The sequence below is a fragment of the Monodon monoceros genome, unplaced genomic scaffold (genome assembly GCF_005190385.1).
Source record: "Monodon monoceros isolate NGI ecotype Baffin Bay Population unplaced genomic scaffold, NGI_Narwhal_1 Super_Scaffold_12, whole genome shotgun sequence".
Lineage (NCBI taxonomy): Eukaryota > Metazoa > Chordata > Mammalia > Artiodactyla > Monodontidae > Monodon > Monodon monoceros.
The window spans coordinates 161,307,667-161,330,460 of NW_021703768.1; the positions used below are offsets into that span (position 1 = coordinate 161,307,667).

At 57.7% G+C, this 22,794-nt stretch overlaps 1 protein-coding gene across 5 annotated transcripts; it reads left to right on the forward strand.

Annotated features, from left to right (window-relative positions):
- The first annotated feature begins 129 nt into the window (after positions 1-129).
- On the forward strand, positions 130-22,641 carry PNPLA6 (patatin like phospholipase domain containing 6). 5 transcript variants are annotated; one of them, XM_029217503.1, is made up of 34 exons: positions 130-190; positions 1,386-1,454; positions 1,791-1,878; positions 2,049-2,131; positions 2,319-2,416; positions 4,185-4,325; positions 4,414-4,573; positions 5,067-5,147; positions 5,370-5,498; positions 5,852-5,932; positions 6,019-6,181; positions 6,526-6,609; positions 6,917-7,026; positions 7,156-7,323; positions 7,410-7,487; positions 12,394-12,599; positions 12,819-12,950; positions 13,039-13,162; positions 13,619-13,732; positions 14,002-14,077; positions 15,800-15,943; positions 16,161-16,224; positions 16,510-16,678; positions 16,879-17,061; positions 17,230-17,348; positions 17,536-17,692; positions 17,982-18,098; positions 18,186-18,255; positions 18,690-18,806; positions 20,388-20,689; positions 21,688-21,804; positions 21,928-22,030; positions 22,135-22,244; positions 22,349-22,641. In XM_029217503.1, the coding sequence occupies exons 2-34, from the start codon at positions 1,428-1,430 to the stop codon at positions 22,418-22,420; spliced, it is 3,987 nt and encodes a 1,328-aa protein (XP_029073336.1). In that variant the 5' UTR covers positions 130-190; positions 1,386-1,427; the 3' UTR covers positions 22,421-22,641. The 5 variants fall into 5 exon arrangements, with proteins under 5 accessions (XP_029073336.1, XP_029073337.1, XP_029073334.1 ...); XM_029217504.1 differs by having other exon boundaries at positions 15,803-15,943; XM_029217501.1 differs by lacking the exons at positions 130-190; positions 1,386-1,454 and having other exon boundaries at positions 1,498-1,878.
- Positions 22,642-22,794: the final 153 nt, after the last annotated feature.

The following is a 22,794-nucleotide window of genomic DNA, read 5'->3' on the forward strand; positions in this document are numbered from 1 at the left end:
CAACTGGTCTCCGGTCCCTTTAAAGCGTCGCCACACTCAGTGTGGCTGGCTCCGCGCGACCTTCCAAGCATGGCGGGGGGCGGGGCTGTGCCGCACCCAGAGGTGAATAACTTAAAGGGGCCGCGCCTGCGGCGCTGGGCAGAACGCTAACGGAGTTGGCGCAGAGTGGACCCCGGCTGCGCCCCTTTGGGTGAGTCCGGGTTTTCTTCGCCCCGTCCCTTCGCGGGTTGTTAGCGAGCCCTCGGCTTTCCCAAGGTGTGTCTTCCGCCGATTCCCGGTAGCTCTCGACTTTTTAACTCTCCCATCCCCCCCACCCCGCCAGCCTCCGGCAGGTGTTTTCGCACCGGTAGCCAGGTGCACCCTCGGGTGGAAGGGGACTAGTCCCCCGTGAATTTTACAGGTAATGTCTCAAGGACCCAGTGACTCCCCCAGATTTCCATTAATACTCGAATGGCGCCAGAAACAGCCTCAGCCTCCCAGAAAAGTCTCAGTAATATTCCAGCATTCCTCAGTATCATGCTCGGACGACTGCAGGGACGTGCCCAGCCAGCTCTCGGTTTTCCCAGTAATAGTCCTATAGTCCTCAGAATTTCTCGGTAACTTCCTAGTGAGCCTCCACCCACCCACCCGTAATTCCAGCGTCCCTGGTTACGTCTCCCAGCAATGGCGCCAGCATCGTTCCTGGAATCCCAGTGGTGCTCCGCACCATCAGAGACCCCATAACTTTACTATTACGTGACAGTAAATCTCCAGCATCACCCAGTAACACTTTGCGAGCCCACCCCACTCCGAGCGTCCCAGGATGCTACTGAGACCTCGGCATTGCACCACGACCCCTTGTGAAGGCGCTCCCGGCTGCACTCCCGCGTGCCCCAGTCTCTTGTCTCCCCGGGGCCAGGCTCCCCGGCCCCATGACTCGGGCCCAGTTTTCGTGGGGTGCGGGCATCCAGTTTTCGCAAGGGGTGCTGGGGTGCGACCTAGGGATCGGTAGATCAGGATTGATCAATCCTTCAGAGACTGGGGAGGGGGCCCCCTGCTGGAGAGAGCCGTGCCCCTTCAGGGACTTGTTCGCTGGCTGCTAACAGTGGGTGCCCGGCCGGCTGCCCTTTGGTCCCAGGGTGGGTCTGGATAAGTGGGGCATCAGGTCGGCCTGGTGCGTAGGTAAGGGGAGCCTGGTGGGGACCCGGGGACCCACCTTACTCCCTAGCTCGGGCCCCGAGGTCAATTTGCCCCACCCCTCTGCTCCGCAGCGCCCCTTCAGTCGCCCACAGGCCTGCGGAGAAGCCGCCCCGGCAGTGGGTACGAAGGGGGCAGGGCTTGCAGCAGGGGAGGGGCGGGCCCAGAGTGATGACTTGCCCGGGTTCGTCCTGCTTCTTACTCCCCAGGAGTCTGAACTACCAGACCTGCCGCCCAGCCTGAAACAACTGATGGAGGCGCCGCTGCAAACCGGAATGGTAAGGGTTGGGGGTTCGTGTGGCGCCGCGGGGACTACAATTCCCGACGTGCTCAGCACGCATTATCGCGGCCCCGCGAGAACCAGTCTGCGTCTGTTCAGGCGGAACTACGTTTCCCGGTGTGCACTGCGGGCCGCCGAGCCTCCAGAAAGCGTTGCTCCCCAGGGGAGGGAGCAGCGCTGGCCCATTTTGCAGATGGGGGCGTCGAGGCCCGGGCCGACTGCGATCTCGGGGGCGGCCTTGGCTCCGTGGGATGAGGTCCCGGACGTCCCGGCCCCCGGGGAAGGCTTGGCGGAGCGGGTATGCGATGCGCAGCCAGTGCCGTTCGTCCCGCAGGTGCTGGGCGTGATGATCGGGGCTGGAGTCGCGGTGCTGGTCACGGCCGTGCTCATCCTCCTGCTGGTGCGGAGGCTTCGAGTGCCGAGTGAGGACCCGGAGGGCCTTCTGGGGGTGCTGAGGGATGGGAAGCTGAAATGTCCGGGCCCCTGAGGCAGTAGAGATGGGATTTGCTGGAGCCTGCACGCAGCGTCCCCATCTCTGGCCGTGCGGAGTGTGCGTAGAGGTCAGATTGCCCCTCTCCGCACTTACCCCCAGAAACTCCAGCCCCGGATGGCCCGCGGTATCGATTCCGGAAGAGAGATAAAGTGCTTTTCTATGGCCGGAAGATTATGCGGAAGGTGAGTCTGGGACCCCCTGGGGCTCCCACTGGCCACACAGAGATCCCGCCCTTTCCCTAATTACACTTCTTCGTAAGCCGGCCGCCCTCCTTGATCAAGGGCCTCTGGATCTGCCCCCCTCTTCCCTAGGGTCTGAACTGGCAGTTGACGCATTCCTCCCACCCCACCCCACCCTTAATCCTCCCAGGTATCACAATCCACTTCTTCGCTGGTGGACGCCTCCGTCTCCACCACTTCCCGGCCACGCATGAAGAAGAAACTTAAGATGCTCAACATTGCTAAGAAGTAAGGCTGTGCTAGGTGTACTCGGGGCTGTCCAGGGCTTTTTGAGTGATCATCCCACACCGAAGGGTGTATCTCGGGCTTCTTTGAACCCCACGGACTGTCTTAGGACTCTTGCCATGTCAGTGGGACTATTTCAGAGCTCTCCCCAACCAGACAGGCTGTCTGTATCACCTGAAGGCTCTCTCAGTGATGTTCCCTGCCACAGGGGCATCCGTGAGTTATTTAATCCCCAGGCACTACCTCGGATGTCTTGTCATACCCTTAGGGGTCAAATCTGGGGTCTCCCCACACGAGAGGGTTTATTCCAGAGTCTCACTGGAGTTATCGCAGGTCTCTCTGGGACCTGCAGGAGGGGCTATCTCTGGCTTTTGTTCCCTAGGGGTTATCTCAGCAATCTCTCTGCATCAGAAAGCATCTCTCTATGTCACCTCCCTTGGATTTTCCCCAAACTACACAGAGGCTGTGTTAGGGGGTTCTGTTCCCTAGGAGTCATCTCAAGAATCGTTTGGCACTAGAGACACGGGAAGGGCATGTCAGGGCATGTCATCAGCAAAGGGCTCCCTCAGGGTCTCTGAGAAAGGCTCTCTCAGGGATCTTTCCAAGTTGGGAGCTGGCTCTGGGGTCTCCTGACATCACAGACTCTATTTTGAAGGTCTGTCTCAAGTGTTTCTTCACACTGAGGGGCCATTCCAGGGGTGTCCATGGTCAACAGGTGTGCTATCCCATGGCTTTCTATGACTTGAGTAGAAGGGCTATCTCTAGATCTTCCACAATTAGTTGAGGGTCTGTCCACCTCCTGGGAGCGGTTTCAGTGTCTGCACACCCTTGAGGAGCTACCCTGATGTTGCCATGGCCTTGAGAGAGCTATCTCAGCTCTCTGTGACCTGGGCGAGGGCTAGCCCAAGGATCTTCCTGATCAGAAGAGGAGCTGTTTCTGGATTTCTCTGTAATGTGGAGTTTAACTCAGTTTAAGCTCATTCTAGAGGGTCTATCTTGAGCATTTTGTGAGTAGTGGAAGGACTGTCTTCAGTAGCAACTGTGACTTCCAGGGAGGAGCTCTCCTAGGTCCATGGTTAGCAGAGGGGCTGTATCTGGATTCTCTGCACATAACCAGGGCTATCTCAAGAGTCTCTGTGACCATCAGAGAGGCTATCTGAGGGTTGTCTGAGACTGGGGAGGAAGGGTTATCTCAGGGATTTTTACAAGGATCAGAGAGGCTTTATCTGGGGTCTCCTGATATAATGGAAGCTACCCCAAGGCTCTGCCTACATGACGGAGGCTACGTGATGGAGGCGTGCAATATGTGGGGTCCCATGATGAACAGAGGCGCTTTTCTGGGGTCTGCCCATATCTTGGAAGCTGTGTCAGGGGTCTGCTTAATGAGAGGGTTCATCTAGGGAGCCTGTGACTAGTGAAGGGTGACCTCAGGGTTTTATTTCAGGGGTCAGCAACTTTTCTCTTTTTTTCGGCCACATCTGGGGCTTTGCAGGCTGCCCACAACGCTGCTGCAACTGCTGCAATGACTCAACTCTGCTGTTGTAGCATTAAAGTAGCCTCAGACAATATGTAAATGAATGAATGTATTAATAGCTCGTGCCAATAAAGCTTTATTTACAAAAGGAGGTGGCTGGCCTAATTTGGCCAGTGGGCCAGAGTTTGCTGAGCCCTGCTCTGGTGACCCCGGGGAAGGGCTCTGTGGGGGGTCTCAGGTCTTCCTGAGTCCCCTCCCTGCTTTTCACCCCCCCTCGCTCCCCCCTCCTCCCACCAGGATCCTGCGCATCCAGAAAGAGGCGCCAACGCTGCAGCGGAAGGAGCCCCCGCCTGCAGTGCTGGAGGCTGACCTGACCGAGGGTGACCTGGCCAACTCCCACCTGCCCTCCGAGGTGCTCTACATGCTCAAGAACGTCCGGTGAGTGTCAAGGTGCAGGCAGGAGGCTGCAGAGCTGGGGCTGACCTGACCTCCTGCATCTCTCCATTCCCCGGTCCCTATCCAACAGGGTGCTGGGCCACTTTGAGAAGCCGCTCTTCCTGGAGCTGTGCCGGCACATGGTCTTCCAGCGGCTCAGCCAGGGTGACTACGTCTTCCGGCCAGGCCAGCCCGATGCCAGCATCTACGTGGTGCAGGATGGGCTGCTGGAGCTCTGTCTGCCGGCTCCTGTGAGTGGGCTCCCCCTCCGGGGGGCACCACAGTGAGATGGGCGGCAGGGATGAGCAGTGGTGCAGCGGTCACCGGGGACAGGCAGTGCTTTTGGTCAGCAGGGTTGGTGGGCTTTTTTTTTTTTTTTTTTAATTTTGGCAATGCCGCGAGGCGCAGCTTGTGGGATCTTAGTTCCCCCACCAGGGATTGAACCCGGGCCACGGCAGCGAAAGCACCAAATCCTAACCACTAGACCACCAGGGAACTCCCAGGGTTGGTGGTCTTATGAGATGTGCAGGCAGGAGTTGGGAACGGGTGTCCAAGGGCATCTGGGATGGTCTGCACAGTCACCGGTTATGGTTAGTGATGCTGGTCGGAAGGTTCAATGGGGTCCGGGTGTCAGTGATCACCGAGGGTGAATGAGGACCAGTGCCGTGGTCAGGGGGCAGGACGTGGGCTGGCAGGGCAGGGGCAGCCCTGGTCAGTGCCCGCCTCCCCCACCCCGTGTCTCAGGATGGGAAGGAGTGTGTGGTGAAGGAAGTGGTTCCTGGGGACAGTGTAAACAGCCTTCTGAGCATCCTGGATGTCATCACCGTGAGTGACCAGTACGGAGGGGGCTGGGGAGGCTGGGTGGGAGGCCACACCCACCAGGCTGGGTTGGGGAGGGTCACCCCCAGGGCCCCCATCTCTGATGCGTCCCTGATGTTGCCGGTGGTCCCTCAAGGCAGTGGCATCAGGAGGGGTCGGGGGGGAGCAGGAAGGGGGGCTCTCACAGCCCCTGACCTTGATTCTCCTTGTGCCCCCCGGCACCCCCAGGGTCACCAGCACCCGCAGCGTACTGTGTCCGCTCGGGCGGCCCGAGACTCCACGGTGCTGCGGCTTCCAGTCGAGGCCTTCTCAGCCGTCTTCACCAAGTATCCTGAGAGCTTGGTGCGGGTAGTGCAGGTCAGCGGGCCATCCACTTCCTTTCATAACCCCCCACCCATCACAGGCTCCTGGGGGCTGGGACCCAGCAGCCAACAGGCACTGAAGCTGTGCTTATCGGCCCTGAGCAGCCGGACCTCCCTGACTCCTCCCATGAGCTGCCTCCACCCCGTGTCCCCAGGTTTCTGCCGCCTGATTGTCGGTTTCTCCCTGGCTCCTAGGGCCCTGCCCAGCCCCTTCCTGCTCCGACCTTGATCTCCTGGCCTTAGCTCCATCTCCATCTCCCCACCCACGGCCCCACCCCCTTAGTGCTAAGTCCTGTGGCTAACCCTCTTTCTCCCTGGCCCCCTCCTCTGACGACCATGCCCCCAAAGATCATCATGGTGAGGCTGCAGCGGGTCACTTTCCTGGCACTTCACAACTACCTGGGTCTGACCAATGAGCTCTTCAGCCATGTGAGTTATGTGGAGAGCACCAGGGGCCGGAGGGGTGTGCGGCGTGTGCCTCCCCAGACACGCCACAGGATCCCCTCTGCCCCCAGGAGATCCAGCCCCTGCGCCTCTTCCCCAGCCCGGGCCTCCCAGCCCGCACCAGCCCTGTGCGTGGCTCCAAGCGGATAGCCAGCACCTCTGCTTCTGAGGAGGCGAGGGAGACGCCTGGCCGGCCGCCTGACCCCACCGGGGCCCCACTGCCTGGAACTGCAGGTACCCAAGATGACCCCTGCCTGACCCCCAGGAACCGTAGGCTGGCCCAGCCCACTCCCAAGAAGCCCAGGCTCTGCCCCTCAATGCGTGTCTCAGTTCCGCAGATACTTCCACCTGAGCTGCCCAGCCCCCCCGGGATCCGCTTAGCTAGGTACCCAGGTGTGACTCCTGTTTGGATCCCCCAGGACCCCTGGCCTCAGTCCCCTGGGCCCACTGGAATCACTCTTCCTAGTCCCCCAGTCCCCAGGGACTCTGAGCTGACCTCTCCCCAGGCCCCCTTCAGCTCCCCACCCCCAGTCCTGGGCGCTCTGAGGGGCAGGAGCCTGAACACGCGTCTCCCCCAGGGGACCCAGTGAAGCCCACATCCCTGGAAGCCCCCTCGGCCCCCTTGCTGAGTCGCTGCATCTCGATGCCAGTGGACATCTCAGGTTTGGGGCACCAAGTGGAGTGGGGGGAGGCCATCGAATTTCTGGGTTGGATGCAGGCCTGCCAGTCTTGATTTTTCTCATCCGTGAAATGGGAATATTGGCAGCACTTACTCATGTCTTTTTGTTGTGGGTAGTCGTTGAGATGGTGCCCTCCCAGCTGTGGTGAGAAGGGTTGCAAGGGCCAGAGCAGTGATCGATTAGTCATGTCTGTGTAGCCGTGGCCTCGGGTACATGGGTAGTGCTTGCTTAGACCCCAGTTATGGTCACTCTCACCTTTATCGCATTTATTGCCCCCTGCCCACTGCAGGCTTGCAGGGCGGCCCTCGCTCGGACTTCGACATGGCATATGAGCGGGGCCGGATCTCCGTGTCCCTGCAGGAAGAGGCCTCATGGGGTCCCCAGGCAGCCCCGGCCCGGGTAAGGCCCTTCCCTCTTCCCCCACCCCACCCCAGTCCCCTCCTGGGACCCTGGTCTGGCCACAGGTGGAGTCCCCCGAGGAGGAAGGTCGGGTGGGAGCAGGGAGATCACAGGCCTTGCCCCACGCAGACCCCTACTCAGGAGCCCCGGGAGCAGCCAGCCGGCGCCTGTGAATACAGCTACTGTGAGGATGAGTCGGCCACTGGCGGGTGCCCCTTCGGACCCTACCAGGGCCGCCAGACAAGCAGCATCTTTGAGGCGGCAAAGCGAGAGCTGGCCAAGCTGATGCGGATTGAGGTGGGCAGCTGAGGGTGTCTGGGGGACCAGGTTGGGGGTGGGAGGCCTGGCTGGGCCAGTCTCAACCCCCGTTCCTTCCTCCCCAGGACCCCTCCCTTTTGAATAGCCGAGTCTTGCTGCATCACACCAAAGCCGGCACCATCATTGCCCGCCAGGGGGACCAGGTGAGGCTGAGCCCCGAACTCTGATCATGCAGCCTTGACCCAAGACCTCTCTCTCTGATCTCTGATCCTTGCCTTTTCACCTTAGGTGTAGACCTCCCAGTATATGATTTCCAACCCCTGACCTTTGGATCCTATGACTCTGACTCACAGCCCTCCCTCCCCATGTCCTCTGGACATATTGACCTTTCTCCTCTAACCCCTGAACCTTTTACACTAGGACTTCCACCCCTAGATTTCTCTTCCCTGTCCTGGCATTTCCTGCAACTTCCATTTTCTGACCTTTCAACTCAACAACATACTCCGATGCTCTGTCTGCTTCTCATTCCTGGGTCCCTGCTGGGATGGGGGCACTCAGTAAACGGGTGCAGGTCAGAATCTGGACCTGGAGGCTGGGAACTAGCCCCACGAGCTGGATTTCAGTGCCTCCTGGTGACACACGGGTGTGGGAAACTGTGCATCCCACTAATCCGTCCATTCTCCAGGCGGGGAAACTGAGACCCGTTGTGACGTCACAGGCCAGGAGCACAGAGGAGGAGGGTTAGGGAGGAAGCCAAAGGTGAAATCCGGACTCTGCCCTGACTCCCTGTGTGACCTTGGGTGAATCATCTAGAAACTTGACAGGCCAGGGGAGGGTTGGAGCAGCAGCTCCCAGTCGGGGGATGGGGTGGGGGTGACAGTAGGGGTGACATGACTTAGGCGTTGAGACCACAGCACCGCCCCAGGCTCAAGGGAGGAGCCCTGGGCTTGCGGGAGGGGCTGGGGGTGGCCCAGCTATTAGCTGGCTGGGTGGTTATTGTTGTTTTTAATTTTTATTGGAGTATGGTTGATTTAAGGGTGGTTGTTATATCACATGATCAGTTGACTGAGTGGCCACGTCGAGCTGCTCATTGCAGGGTGGGCTCCTTTCTGCAGAGGAAGTTTTGTGCCAGCTGTTTGAGGTACTTGAGGGACTGGCTGAGGAAGTGTGGTCACACCATGGCCCTTGCAGGGGCCGCGGGCCCCTGCTTATCTGGGAGCCTCTGCTGGGCTCAACACAGCCCGGCCCCAGCCCCAGCCCAGCCTGCTAACACACCAGGCTCCTCGGGGTCTTCAGGACTTTGTTAGGGACAAAGCTGGTCTGCTGTGCCCCCCTCTGAAACTACACCAATAGTTTTCAACGTCATTGTCAACGACATTTGGCAACGTCGAGACATTTTCGATTGACTTGGGAGGGTGCTACTGTCTTCTAACGGGTTAGAGACCAGGGATGCAAGACTGCATGGGCCAGTCCCCCTACAACAGAATTATCCAGTCCAAAATGTCAGTGTTGCCAAGATTGAGAAACCCCGCTTTCCACAAACATTTCCCAAAGCATATTTCATGGAACAGCCATATCACAGGGGGTCTGTGTGCAACATGTTGGAGAAACACAGGTTATTTTACCCCTTCATGGCAGCTCCCAGTGAGCATTATTAGCATATTCAAGGCTCTGAGAAGTCCTGCAGTGAAAAACAACATGCTTCCCAGTCTGAGGACAAATGGCAGCCTACTATTAGTCACTCCCATTTATATCCCAAACCCAGTCTGGGAATTCTATCTTGGAAGGTTCCAGCATGTGTGTATGTCTCCTGGGCCTCTCCCAGGGATCCTTGCAGTGTTTTGGCACTCATTTGGGGCTTTGTGGGGTGTCAGACAGGTTTGTGTAATGAATGAGGAAGGAATCTTTCTGTCTCTGGGCAGTTTCAGTTCCTTATTTGAAAGGGTGGGACAGAGAGGTGTCCAGCTGGGCAGGCTAACCAGAGGGGAGAGGGGCGTTTGCTGTGTCCCAGGGTTGTTGCAGAGGCAAGAAACACCAGTGGGGCCCCCTGCCTTTGGGAAGCTCACAGTTCTGACAGACAGTACAGTCAAAGGATTACACAAATTGTTACTACATCATATGTGCTTAGTGCTACAAAGGAGATGTTCTCAGCTCCACAACGTCTGGTTTAGTCAGGGCAGTGTCTCTGTGGAAGTGACCTCCAGAGAAGGAGGAAGGATGAGGACGAATTAACTAGGTGCAAGGGGAAGGAAAGAGCATTCTATGCAGAGGGGACAGTTTGTGCAAATGTCCTGTGGTAGAGCTATTCCACCTGTAGGAAACAAAAGGAAGTCAACAGCGATGGAGTGGAACAAGGGAACCAGGAGCAAAAGGGATTTTTTTTTTTTTTTTTTTTTTTTTTTTTTTTAATGCACTGCACGGCTTGCAGGATCTCAGTTCCCTGACCAGGGACTGAAGCCAGGCTCTGGGCTCCAGCAGTGAAAGTGGCAAATCCTAACCTCCAGATCACCAGGGAACTTCCCAAAGGGGATTCTTTTGGGGGGGGGGTGATAGTTTTAGAGACGTAATTCATGCATTATACAATTCACCCACTTAAAGAGTACAATTCACTGGTTTTTAGTATATTCACATAGTTGTGTAACCATCACCACTGTGCATTTTTAGAGCATCACCTTAAAAAGAAACATCATACCCTTAAGCCATCAGTCTCCTACCTCCTAAACAGCCCCAGTCCTAAGCAACTACTAATCTTACGTTTCTATAGATTTGCCCATTCTGGACATTTCATATAAATGGAATCATACAATATGTGGCCCCTTGTGTCTGGGCTTCTTTCACTTAGTATGCTGTTTTCAAGGTTCGTGCATGTTGTGGCGTGTGTCAATGCCTCATTCTATTAGGGCTGACTACTGTTCCATTGTATGAATGGACCACATTTTGCTTCTTAATTCATCAGTTGACGGACATTGAGTTATTTCTACCTTTTGGCTAGTAGGCATAATGCGGCTATGAACGTTTATGTGCAGATGTCTTTGTGGACACGTTTTCATTTCTGTTGGGTAGATACCTAGGAGTTGAGTTGCTGGGTCATATGGCAACTCTTATTTTTTTTCTTTTTTTTTTTTTTGGCTGCGTTGGGTCTTTGTTGCTGCACGCAGGCTTTCTCTAGTTCCGGTGAGCGGGGGCTACTCTTCGTTGCGGTGCGCGGGCTTCTTATTGCGGTGGCTTCTCTTGTTGCGGAGCACGGGCTCTAGGCACACGGGCTTCATTCGTTGCGGCGTGTGGGCTCAGTAGCTGTGGCTCGCGGGCTCTAGAGCACAGGCTCAGTAGTTGTGGTGCACGGGCTTAGTTGCTCCGTGCCATATGGGATCTTCCCAGACCAGGGATCGAACCTGTGTCCCCTGCATTGGCAGGTGGATTCTCAATCACTGTGCCACCAGAGAAGTCCCGGCAACTCTATTTTTAATTCTTTGAGGACTTTTTAAATTTTTGCCAGATTGTTTCCCAGTGGCTGTACCATTTTACAGTCCCACCAGCAGTGTGTAAGGATTCCAGTTTCTTACATCCTCTCTAACACTTTTTGATTCAAGCCATCCTAGTGGGTGTGAAGTGGCATCTCACTGTGGTTTTGATTTGCATTTCCCTAATGATTCATGATGTTGAGCTTACTGGCCATTCAAAAATCTTCTTTGGAGAAATCTCTATTCAGAGCCTTTGCCCATTTTTTTTTAAAAAAAATTATTTTATTTATTTATTTTTGGCTGCAGTGGGGTCTTCCTTGCTGCACGCGGGCTGTCTCTAGTTGCGGAGAGCGGGGACTACTCTTCATTGCAGTGCGTGGGCTTCTCATTGCAGTGGCTTCTCTTGTTGTGGAGCATTGGCTCTAGGCGCGGGCTTCAGTAGCTGTAGCACGCGGGCTCAGTAGTGGGGCTCGCAGGCTGTAGAGCGCAGGCTCAGTAGGTGTGGCGCACGGGCTTAGTAGCTCCGCGGCATGTGGGATCTTCCCGGACCAGGGCTCGAACCCGTGTCACCTGCATTGGCAGGTGGATTCTTAACCACTGCGCCACCAGGGAAGCCCTTGCCCATCTTTTAATTGAGTTATTTGTCTTTTTAGTACTGAGTAGTAAGAATTCTTTACATATTCTGGATACCAGACCCTTAGCAGATATATGATTGGCAAATATTTTCTCCCACACGGTGTGTTGTCCTTTCACTTCCTTGATAGTGCCCTTTGAAACTCAAAAGTTTTTAATTTTGTTGAAGTCCAGTTTATCTGTTTTTCATTTTGTTGCTTGGGCTCTTAGTATCATATCCAAGATTCTGTTGCCAAATTCAGTGTGACCATGATTGACCCCTATATATTCTTCTAAGAGTTTTATGTATGTATGTACGTATGTATGTATTTGGCTGTGTTGGGTCTTCGTTGCTGCGCATGGGCTTTCTCTAGTTGTGGCGAGCGGGGGCTACTCTTCGTTGTGGTGCGCCGGCTTCTTATTGTGGTGGCTTCTCTTGTTGCGGAACACAGGCTCTAGGCGCGCAGGCTTCAGTAGTTGTGGCACGCGGGCTCAGTAGTTGTGGTGCACGGGCTTTGTTGCTCGGCGGCATGTGGGATCTTACCGGACCAGGGCTCGAACCCCTGTCCCCTGCATTGGCAGGCGGATTTTTAACCACTGCGCCACCAGGGGAGTCCCATCTTCTAAGAGTTTTATAGTTTAAGCTCTCAGATTCATGTCTTTGATCCATTTTAATATGGCATAAGGTGAGAATCCAACTTTATTCTTTTCCATGTAGCTATGCAGTTGCCCAGCACAAGCAAAGAGGCTCTAAGCTCAGCCATGCTCCTGTGTAGCCAGCCTTTGTTGGCTCTTGCTGGCTGTGTTGAAAAGAATTCATGGGCCTTAATCTGGGTTGAGTTGGGCGATCCATTAGCGATGTCTGCTCTGGTGCTGAGTGGGAATATAGTAGATACATATGCTGCTCAGCTCAGTGCTATGGAAAGCCTTCACTCTCTCCAACTTTTCCTTCCTTAACCTTTCCTCTGGAGTGCACTGACCTGAGTTGTGGGTGAGGTGGTGCCCCTGTGCCCATCTCCTGGCCCTTGCCCTACAGGATGTGAGTCTGCACTTCGTGCTCTGGGGCTGCCTGCACGTCTACCAGCGCATGATCGACAAGGCCGAAGACGTGTGCCTGTTCGTGGTGCAGCCCGGGGAGCTGGTGGGACAGCTGGCCGTGCTTACCGGCGAGCCCCTCATCTTCACGCTGCGGGCCCAGCGTGATTGCACCTTCCTGCGGATCTCCAAGTCTGACTTCTATGAGTATGACTGGGCCCGACATTGGGGTGGGGGTGGCGCTCAGACAGCCCCGACCAACTCTGTTCTACCCTGCACGAGGCCATCCCTCTGAACAGCCAACAGTTTTCCAGGGAAGCTTTGAGCCCTTCTTGTCCCACCTCCAGGCCTTCACCCACCCTCTCTACTCCCTAAGGGCTGTTCTAGGGCGCCCCCGGCCCATGCAGCCCTGCCCTTCGCCTACAGGATCATGCGTGCACAGCCCAGTGTAGTGCTGAGCGCTGCGCAGACCGTGGCCGCGAGGATGTCGCCCTTCGTGCGCCAGATGGACTTCGCCATCGACTGGACAGCGGTAGAGGCGGGACGCGCACTGTACAGGTGCAGGCCCTGCCCCCACCTCTCCCCTCAGGCCCTGCCTATGAGGACCCCTACCCTGTCTGACCCGCCCCTCCCACCCCCACCCCAGGCAGGGCGACCGCTCCGACTGCACCTACATCGTGCTCAATGGGCGGCTGCGAAGTGTCATCCAGCGTGGCAACGGCAAGAAGGAGTTGGTGGGCGAGTACGGCCGCGGGGATCTCATAGGAGTGGTGAGCTCGGCCCCACCCACTGACCTCTAACCTCTCCCAGTCCAGTTTCCCCCCACGCCCAACATACACTTCATCCCGGGTAACCTGTTGGGGGTGGAGGACGCTCCCTCCCCAACCTATGACCTCGTGCAATCCACTTTCCCCAGCTCCTTTCCATGGGGCGGGGCCATGGGGGCAACCTCATCAGGGTGGTGACTCTGATCTGAATCAGTCTCCAGACCTCTCTCCATCAGAAGAGGGGACCCCCGCCGGTGTGGATCCCTGTCCTCCTGTCCTCTCCCTTTCCTCAGAGCCCCGAGATGGGTAGTGAGGCTTGGTTCTCTCCACCCCCATCTGGGGGTTGTGGCGGGGTGGGGGGGACTCGGTAGGACCTCCTCTCTGCACCCACGGTCGTCCTCTCCCTTACCTATCAAGCTCCTGGCTCACGCAGCCCTGGTCAGGCACGCTGTCCCCTAGGTGGAGGCGCTGACCAGGCAGCCACGTGCCACGACGGTGCACGCGGTGCGCGACACAGAGCTGGCCAAACTCCCCGAGGGCACCCTGGGCCACATCAAACGTCGATACCCGCAGGTGCAGCTCGCTGGGTTGTGGGCTGTTCTCCTAACGGGGGCTGGACAGATGGGAGTGGGGGCGGGTACCCAGAGAAGGCAGGGCCTAATGTGTGGAGAGGGGGGTTAGATGTGGGTGGAGACCTAGGAAGGAGGTGAAGCCTCCAGTGAGGGCGGGGCTCATGGGGTGGGGCTCAGGTAACAGGGACCCAGGCGCCCTGGTAGAGGAGGAAAAGGTGGTGCAGAATTGCTCCTCCAGTCTCACTGGACCGCCGGCCTCCAACGCCCCAGGTCGTCACCCGCCTCATCCACCTGCTGAGCCAGAAAATTCTGGGGAATTTGCAGCAGCTGCAAGGACCCTTCCCAGGTGAGAGCTGGCCAGCGCCCGGGAATGCTAAGGGATCTAGTCCAACGCCCAGAACGAGCTAGGAGAGGGAGCCATTGAACCCAGGGCATGCTGGGAAGTGGAGTCCTGCGTATAACCTGCTCTGGGCGGGGCTTCAAGTGGGAAGTGGGAATCCGAGTTCCGGTGCATGCTGTGGGCTGCAGTTCTGGTTCTTGGGCATGCTGGGAAACGGAGTCCTGGACCCAGGGCCGGCTTGTTACCAGTATCAGTGGTGCTGACAGGAGGAGTCTTTAGGGCAAGCTTGGTTCTGGGTGTCAGGGTTGGCTGGAGGATGGAGTCCATATACTAGGAAGGGGAAACCTAGACTAAAGTGTGCTAGTAAATGTAGTCTGTGGGGTGGTGTTTGGGGCCCAGGGCATGTTGGAAAGTGGCTTCATAGGTTACCAGCCTGGTGGGAGATGTGGTTCCTGGTCCTGGTGAATGCTGGGAGATGGCCCCTGTCCCAGTGCATGCTGGGGGTGGTGGTGGTGTGGTTCCCTTCCCAGGGCATGCTGGGAGATGTGGTTTCCGTCAGCTAGGATACACTGGGAAATTGAGTCAGATTCGAGATGTGCAGAAATATGGACCTGAGGTTCTATGTTATGGTGACCTGACCCTGGACCAGCCTGGCAACCTCTACTCTCCTTTTCCCCCCAGGGGCTTCTGCCCCATCAGCCCTGACACCTGGATCCTGAGGGTAGGGGCGGGGGTGAGCCGTGGCCAAGAACTGCCCCTATGCCCAGGGTCTTCCCCGATAGACTTTTGCCCCAGTCTTGCACCAAGTACACAAATACATGTTCTCTCCCACCCGGCTGCTAGGACCGCCCCTGGTGTGATTCTGGGGCAGATATGGGGGCAGGGACTTTAAAATCTCAGACCTCTGGGAACCTGGAGAACGCACAAGACAGACAAAGCCCCTAGAAGGGTTTACAGCTTCAGAAGCAAGATAGAGTTTTTAAGATACAAAGAAAGAGTACAATGTTGGATAATGTACTGTGAAGAAAACAAAATAGGGTCTTGACTAGAGGAGGGAGGGAGGCTTTTCTGAGATCAGTGAGCTGACACGTGATAAATGAGATGGGGCCAGACGCTGACAGAACTCTGAAGGCTCTGCACACAGGGTTTGGCGGTGTTGAAACACTTCAAGGAGGAAAGTGAGTGAGGGGGAGGAGGGGGCGCAAGTCCTGCAGGGACTAGGAGCCGTCGAAAGGCATTTGATCTTGTTCAGACTGTTATAGGAAGAACTGGAGGAGAGGAGACTGGGAGAAGTCCGGTCAAGAGATGGGGGTTGATGGCTTGGTCTAAAGTGTAAGTAGAGAAGCTGAGAAGCAATCAGTGCGTCAAAAATATATTTATTTCCATCTAGTTTTGTGTTCAAGTCCCTTTAGTGGACAGAGGCCCCAAGGCCAGAATGGGGTAGGGGCACAGATCAGTCCACACAGGTGGAGTGGAAAACAGAAATGGTTATACAGTTGTGTAATGGATGCCACTGAGGAGATTGGGCCAAAACTGAAGGTCAGATAGGCAGGTCTTACCAAGAACAGTGGTTGAGGCTGTGAAGCTAGGATTGAGGCCACGACCTTCACTACAGCATCATTAAGCCTCAGCTGAGGAACAGGGAACAGGGATTTCTGAGAAGGCAGAGGAGAGCTGACCTTTCCAGACACAGGACTGCACAGCAAATACCATCCTTTGGGGTCTCAGCAGGTTCGGGCCTAGGTGTTCCCCCTCACTCGGAGCTCACCAACCCAGCCAGCAACCTGGCAACGGTGGCAGTGCTGCCCGTGTGTGCCGAGGTGCCCATGGTGGCCTTCATGCTGGAGCTGCAGCATGCTTTGCAAGCCATTGGTCAGTCGTGGGCGAGGGCAGGCTTTCCGTCTACATGGGGCAAGGCGCATGTGGGTGGGGGCATTGGCCAATGAATGGAGACGCCTGGGTGGGCCAGAGGTGGGGCTGGGGGGCTGGAACAGGGCTGTGGGAACGGAGTGGGTGGTATTGTCTTATAGGAGGGTCCTCCAGCTCCGTTGACCTGGGTTCCTAAACACCCTTCCTCACCCATCCCCAGGACCCACACTTCTCCTCAACAGTGACATCATCCGGGCACGCCTGGGGGCCTCTGCGCTGGACAGGTGTGTGTTGGGGGTGCAGGAGGTTAGGGTGGGGCGCGAGGGATAAGCTCAAAGCATAGGATTCTTTCAGATCTCATTTGAGGTCTAGGCTGTGAAACAAGGAGCATGCGCCCCCCATTCCTCTGGTCACTGGGGAGACAGTGTAGTGAATCCGCCCCTGGAGGATGCAGGCGTGTGGGGCTTGGATGTCCAGGTCCCCCTCCCCAGAGCAATGGAGCTACATGGTCCCTGAGGGCAGGGACCCCTGACCAGCCCCAGGATGACGCTCCCCCGCCCCCATCCTAGCATCCAAGAATTCCGGCTGTCAGGGTGGCTGGCCCAGCAGGAGGACACGCACCGCATCGTGCTTTACCAGACGGACGCATCGCTGACGCCCTGGACCGTGCGCTGCCTGCGCCAGGCCGACTGCATCCTCATCGTGGGCCTTGGCGACCAGGAGCCCACGCTTGGCCAGGTCCGGAGACCATTCACAGTGACCCCATCCCTGGGATCCCGCCCCCTGCCCTCCGGTGCCTGCGCCGGGCCACGCGCACCCTCACCGGTGGGGCTAGGCGAGGAGGAACTACGGGGCCAGGTGTGGGAGGGGCAGGGAGGAAACCATGGGTGAGAGTGACTTCCGTGCATCCCCCTTCTCCCCCAACCACCCCCCCAAAGCTGGAGCAGATGCTGGAGAACACGGCGGTGCGCGCCCTCAAGCAGCTGGTCCTGCTGCACCGCGAGGAGGGCCCGGGTCCCACGCGCACAGTGGAGTGGCTCAACATGCGCAGCTGGTGCTCGGGGCACCTGCATCTGCGCTGTCCGCGCCGCCTCTTCTCGCGCCGCAGCCCCGCCAAGCTGGTGAGGGGCCCTGCAGGGAACTGGTCGGCTCTCAGGACCTTTCAGGGGCGTGGCCAATGGAGGGGCGCGGCCTAGAGACCAGCGGGGCCGGAGCAGTGCCTTGGAGGTCCAGACGCCGCCTCCTACACCCGCATCCTCATGGGCCGCGTCTCTCTCTTTTCCCATCAGCACGAGCTCTACGAGAAGGTTTTCTCGAGGCGCGCTGACCGGCACAGCGACTTCTCCCGCCTGGCGCGGGTGCTCACAGGCAACACCATCGCCTTGGTGCTGGGCGGGGGCGGGGCCAGGTGAGGGGCGGGGTCAGCGCTGACAGGGGCGGGGCCAGGGGTCCTGAGGGGTAGAGCTGATTCCCTGGGCGCGATCCCATAGGGGCGGGCCGGCACCACCTTCCTAGCAGGTGAGGGAGAAGGGATAAGATTCCTGCGGGTGGGGTTTAGGGCATCTCCAGAGGGTCACTGGGTCTCCACCTTGCAGAGGCTGCTCACACATCGGAGTGCTGAAGGCATTAGAGGAGGCGGGGGTCCCTGTCGACCTGGTGGGCGGCACGTCCATCGGCTCCTTCATCGGGGCCCTGTACGCCGAGGAGCGGAGCGCCAGCCGCACTAAGCAGCGGGCCCGGGAGTGGGCCAAGGTGTGTGTTGCGGGGAGGGGATCCCCCCCACCCCAGGAGCACCCTGAAACCTCACCCTAGACGGGCTTCTGGGTTTCTCTTGCCCCTCCCCGTCTTAATCTGTGAACCCCACCTGGATCCTTTATAGAGATACCTCCAGGACCTTGGATGACCCCCCGCCGCGTGACTTTCTGGCTAGTGACCCTAGTCTCCAGCTCCCAGCTGGAGAAGTCAGGCCCCTTAGGGACTGCCTAGTCAGTGACCCCCAAGTGACTCCTGTTTGACCCCCCGCTGGCCCATTGCCCCCTAGAGCATGACTTCAGTTCTGGAGCCCGTGCTGGACCTCACCTACCCCGTCACCTCCATGTTCACGGGGTCGGCCTTCAACCGCAGCATCCACCGTGTCTTCCAGGACAAGCAGATCGAGGTGCACTCTTCCCCCATGCCTGCCCCTCCCCTGCCCCTCCCCACAGGAGTCCCCACTCCTCCTGGACCGCAGTCCCTGTCCCTGTAGGACCTGTGGCTGCCGTACTTCAACGTGACCACGGACATCACCGCCTCAGCCATGCGTGTCCACAAAGATGGTGGGTACCCCAGCCAGCCCCACCAAAACCACTGTAGTCATGTGGGGAATGGGTGCGGGGGAGGGGCAGCCGAGCATCTGAGACATTGTTAACATGAGTGACCATCCCTCCTGGCCTGAGTGCTGAGCACTAATCGTCACCCACTGATGCCCCAGAGGCCCCAGGTATGTCTGTCCTCGTGGGCAGGAGGCCGAGAGACTAGTTGGGCGCCTCACCCCCTCACACCAGTCCCCACAGGCTGCGTGTGGCGCTACATCTGGGCCACTGCCTGCTACTGCCCCTACCTGCCCCCGCCTTGCGACCCCAGGGACGGGCACCTGCTGGTGGACGGGTGCTACGTCAACAGTGTGCCGGGTCAGCGAGCCCACCGGGCTGGCTGGGCCTCCAAGTGTGTCTGAGTGTGCGTGTCTGTGTCTGTGTGTCTCGCCGGGCAGGCTCCCTGTGGCGATACGTGCGTGCCAGCATGACACTCTCGGGATACCTGCCGCCACTGTGTGACCCCAAGGATGGGCACCTCCTCATGGACGGTGGCTACATCAACAACCTGCCAGGCAAGTAGCCACCTGCTTGTCCCCGTGCACAGACACGCGGGCAAGCTCATAGCAGGCATGTATATGTGCAGGTGAAGGATGCGCCCATGTGCTGTATTTGACACGCACACACACAGGGCAAGCGTGGACACATGCAGGTGGGTGGGGCAGCTCCACGACGAGCTTTCTTTCACACCCACTCACTTGAAGCATGCAGATGAGAGGCAGGGGGGTTGCAACTTAAAATTCCACACACCCAGTGGCGTGCAAACACAAGTAGACACCTACGCTGGCTACACAGGCGCTTGAGGTCCCATAGATCAGGGATCCGCACACTGCACGCCACAAGCCAAATCTGGCCCCCTGCCTGATTTTGTAAATAAAGTTTTATTGGCACACAGCCACACCTAATCGTTTATCCTTTGTCTGTGGCTATGTCTGTGCAGCAGAGTTGAGAAGTTGTAACAGAGACCATATGGCCTGCAAAGCCGAGATTATTTTTTCTCTGGCCTTTTACAGACAGCTTGCCAACTCCTGCGTAGGCGTTCTGTACAGATACTTGCACTCACACAACCTCATGCGTGTGAGCAAGTGTGTACAAGCTCACAGGTGGACGGACACACTTGGACGCACAAAGAAACATACTTAGCCATTGATCTAGGGACACGGGAAAGGAATACAAACAGTCCTGGGTGTGTGTGCAGAGGCATAGCGCACCCAGAGGTGGGTGTGTTCACAAACATACAGATGGGACATGCACATACCTGATAGGGGTGCGTACAGCACACACAGAGACACAGACAAGCTTGTGAGGGACACGGGCAAAGTCTTCTGGAGACTTAGGTGTCTTTGGGGACTGGATCTGGCTACAGGACCCTGTCCATGTCCCCCCAGGCACCCCCAGACCCACTCAGGGGCCCTCAGTGGGGCACCCAGACCCATAGCTACAGCACCCTCCTCACCGCGCCATCACCCCACCCTTCACCCCATCCGTCCCGCTGCCTGAATCTCCTTGATCCGGCTCTTTGCTCTGTGTCCCTTGTCTCAGTCTCAAGATCCCTCTTTCCGCCCGGATTCTCTCTCCTTCCATATCTCTGGCCCCTGATATCTCTCTCTCCCACGAATATCTGTTGCTGTCTCTGGTCCCCTGCATTTCTCTCCCCGCGGCTCTGTCTCCCGATGTCTTTATTCCCACATCTCGCTGCATCTCTGATCCTCCGTCTGTTTCCATGACTCTGATCCCTTCATCTCTGCCTCCTGGTGTCCTTACTGTAGTCTGTCTCTCCGTGTTACTCTCCTTCCATATCTCTCTCCCCCATGTGTCTGACCTTGGGTCTCTTTCCCCAGTGACTTTATCCCTCTGCCTCCATCTTCTCCATTCCTCTGGCCCTGGTTCCCCAGACCTAAAAGCTCCAACACCCGTTCCCTCCTCCACATCATCGGCCTGTACAGCCATACCCTTTGCACGCCTACGTGTTGTTCGTATGGTTTTTTTTTTTTTTTTTTGCGTGACCACGTGCGTGATGGTGTTTGCGGGGCTGCGTTGAACTTCCCTGCCTCAGTCCTGGTGGAGAACAGCCCCCTGACCCCCATGCCCCACAGCGGACATTGCTCGCAGCATGGGTGCCAAGACGGTCATCGCCATCGACGTGGGAAGCCAGGATGAGACGGACCTTAGCACCTACGGGGACAGCCTCTCTGGCTGGTGGCTGCTGTGGAAGCGGCTGAACCCCTGGGCAGACAAGATCAAGGTTCCAGACATGGCCGAGATCCAGTCTCGCCTGGCCTATGTGTCCTGCGTGCGGCAGCTGGAGGTCGTGAAGTCCAGCTCGTACTGCGAGTACCTGCGCCCGCCCATCGACTGCTTCAAGACCATGGACTTCGGGAAGTTCGACCAGATCTATGTGAGCGGGTGGGAGCCACTTGGTGCCAGTGTGGTGGGGCCGGCAGAGCTTTAATACTGAAAGCCCAGAGCAACACGAAGGGAAGGATTCTAGGGCTGCATTTGGGATCCATGGGGAATAGAACGGTAATCAATTAGTGATGTCTGCCGTGAGTGTGGCAAGGGGAGGTACATGTGTATGTGCGAACTAAGTTTCTTAATATGTGCCAGCGGCACTGCCTGAAGCACGCTGTAGAGATTTCTAATTCCGTTTCTGTGTAGGTGGGAATGAGAACCACGAAAAATTAGTAACGTCCGATGCCAAGTCTGGGATACACTGGATGGAGCACTGTATAATGTGCCACTGACCCAGAAAAATGTGTCATAGCCCATGCCAACTGAAAATGATCAGTAGCTGGGACTTCCCTGGTGGTCCGGTGGTTAGGACTCCATGCTTCCCCTGCAGGGGTCATGGGTTCGATCCCTGGTCAGGGAACTAAGATCCCGCATGCCGCACGGTGTGGCCAAAAAGAGAAAGAAAGAAAGAAAAGAATGTGATCAGTAGCTACTGCCCAGAGCCCTGAGTAAAAATGTCTGACTCCCTTTCTGGGCTCACTGGGAAGGCATGCCATGCTGGATTAGTGATGTCTGTTATGGGCATGGGAGATGATGATATTTACGGGTATACCGCATATTTGCAGACCTTGAAATAAGCTTGCACGCCGCCATCTCGAATCATTTGGTACCTGGCACGCTGCATGGGGCTGAGTGGGAAAGCATGTGCAAAGAGTGATTGGTAATGTCTGGCAGGGGCACAGGATAGGGGACATGGGGGTGAGTGTGCTACGTGTGGCCGACTCTGAAATCAGTGTAGTCTCAAATGCCATCTCCGCCAGAGCATCAGGCTTTTGAGGGGCCAGGGCAGGAGCAGGCAGGGTGGGGATAAGCAGAGAAGATGAGGCAGAGAAGAACACCCCCAGGGATTGCAGACATGGCCCCAGCCCCCCTCGTTTCCTGCAGGATGTGGGCTACCAGTACGGGAAGGCCGTGTTTGGGGGCTGGAGCCGGGGCGACATCATTGAAAAGATGCTCACGGACCGACGGTCTGCAGATCTTAATGAGAGCCGCCGTGCAGACGTAAGCCTGCGCCCTCCTTCTCCGGCGGGGCCACTCTGACGACACATCCCCCGTCCCCGGTCCCCTCTAGGTCTCCCCCAGACCTCAGACGACCCCGAGAGCCTCACCCACTCCTCTCCGCAGGTACTTGCCTTCCCCAGCTCCGGCTTCACCGACTTGGCGGAGATCGTGTCCCGGATCGAGCCCCCCACGAGCTATGTTTCTGTTTCCGACGGCTGCGCAGATGGTGAGGGGGCTGAGGGCATCCCCAGGAGCCCGGGGTCGGTGTACTGGTGGCTGGAGAGGTCAGCCCAGCCCGAGCGCCCTCAACTTCACCCACTGCCATTCCAGGGGAGGAGTCGGACTGCCTGACTGAGTACGAGGAGGACGTGGGGCCAGACTGCTCGCGGGACGAAGGGGGCTCTCCAGAGGGCGCGAGCCCCAGCACTGCCTCCGAGATGGTGAGAGTGGGCGGTTCGGGCCCCCCACAAGGTGGGGAGACCCGGCTGACTGCGCCGGTGTCCCGGGCTGTGTGTCACGTGCGGGGTTGCCCCTATCCCTGCAGGAGGAGGGGAAGCCGATCCTCCGGCACCGGAGCTGTCTGCCGCAGGACGCCCCCAGATCTGCGGATGCCTGAGGACCTCAAGAGGGGTCCCCCCTTGGGCTGGACTAGGGGTGGGCCCTCTGGAGGCGGCTCACTGCCCCTCTGCCTGCTGCTATGCCTGTGACCCTCCGGGGTCCCCCTTGACCCCCAGCCCCCAGGGTCCACACACTGGACTGGCTTGTCCCCCGGGGGAGGGCCAGCACTGCACTGATGACCCTTGATCAGTCACACCAATAAACCTGCCCCTCTCGGAAGCGGCCGTATGTCATCTTTGGGTTCAGGGGGCACCTCGCCCCACCTTCCATGCTCAGGATGGCCAGGGCTGGGGCCGGAAACGGCCTTGAGCTTGTCACCATGACCTGTGCTCCCAGCCTCGGGCTGAGCTTCCCCCACTGGGAGTGGCCATC

What these genes read in the sequence shown, in the direction of transcription:
- PNPLA6 (XM_029217501.1), top strand. Translation starts at nt 1,650, where the DNA reads ATGGGGGCGTCGAGGCCCGGGCCGACTGCGATCTCGGGGGCGGCCTTG. An exon ending in AGCTCTGTCTGCCGGCTCCT is followed by an intron (nt 4,574 to 5,066) that starts GTGAGTGGGCTC and finishes CCCGTGTCTCAG; the next exon opens with GATGGGAAGGAGTGTGTGGT. An exon ending in CCCACTGCCTGGAACTGCAG is followed by an intron (nt 6,182 to 6,525) that starts GTACCCAAGATG and finishes CGTCTCCCCCAG; the next exon opens with GGGACCCAGTGAAGCCCACA.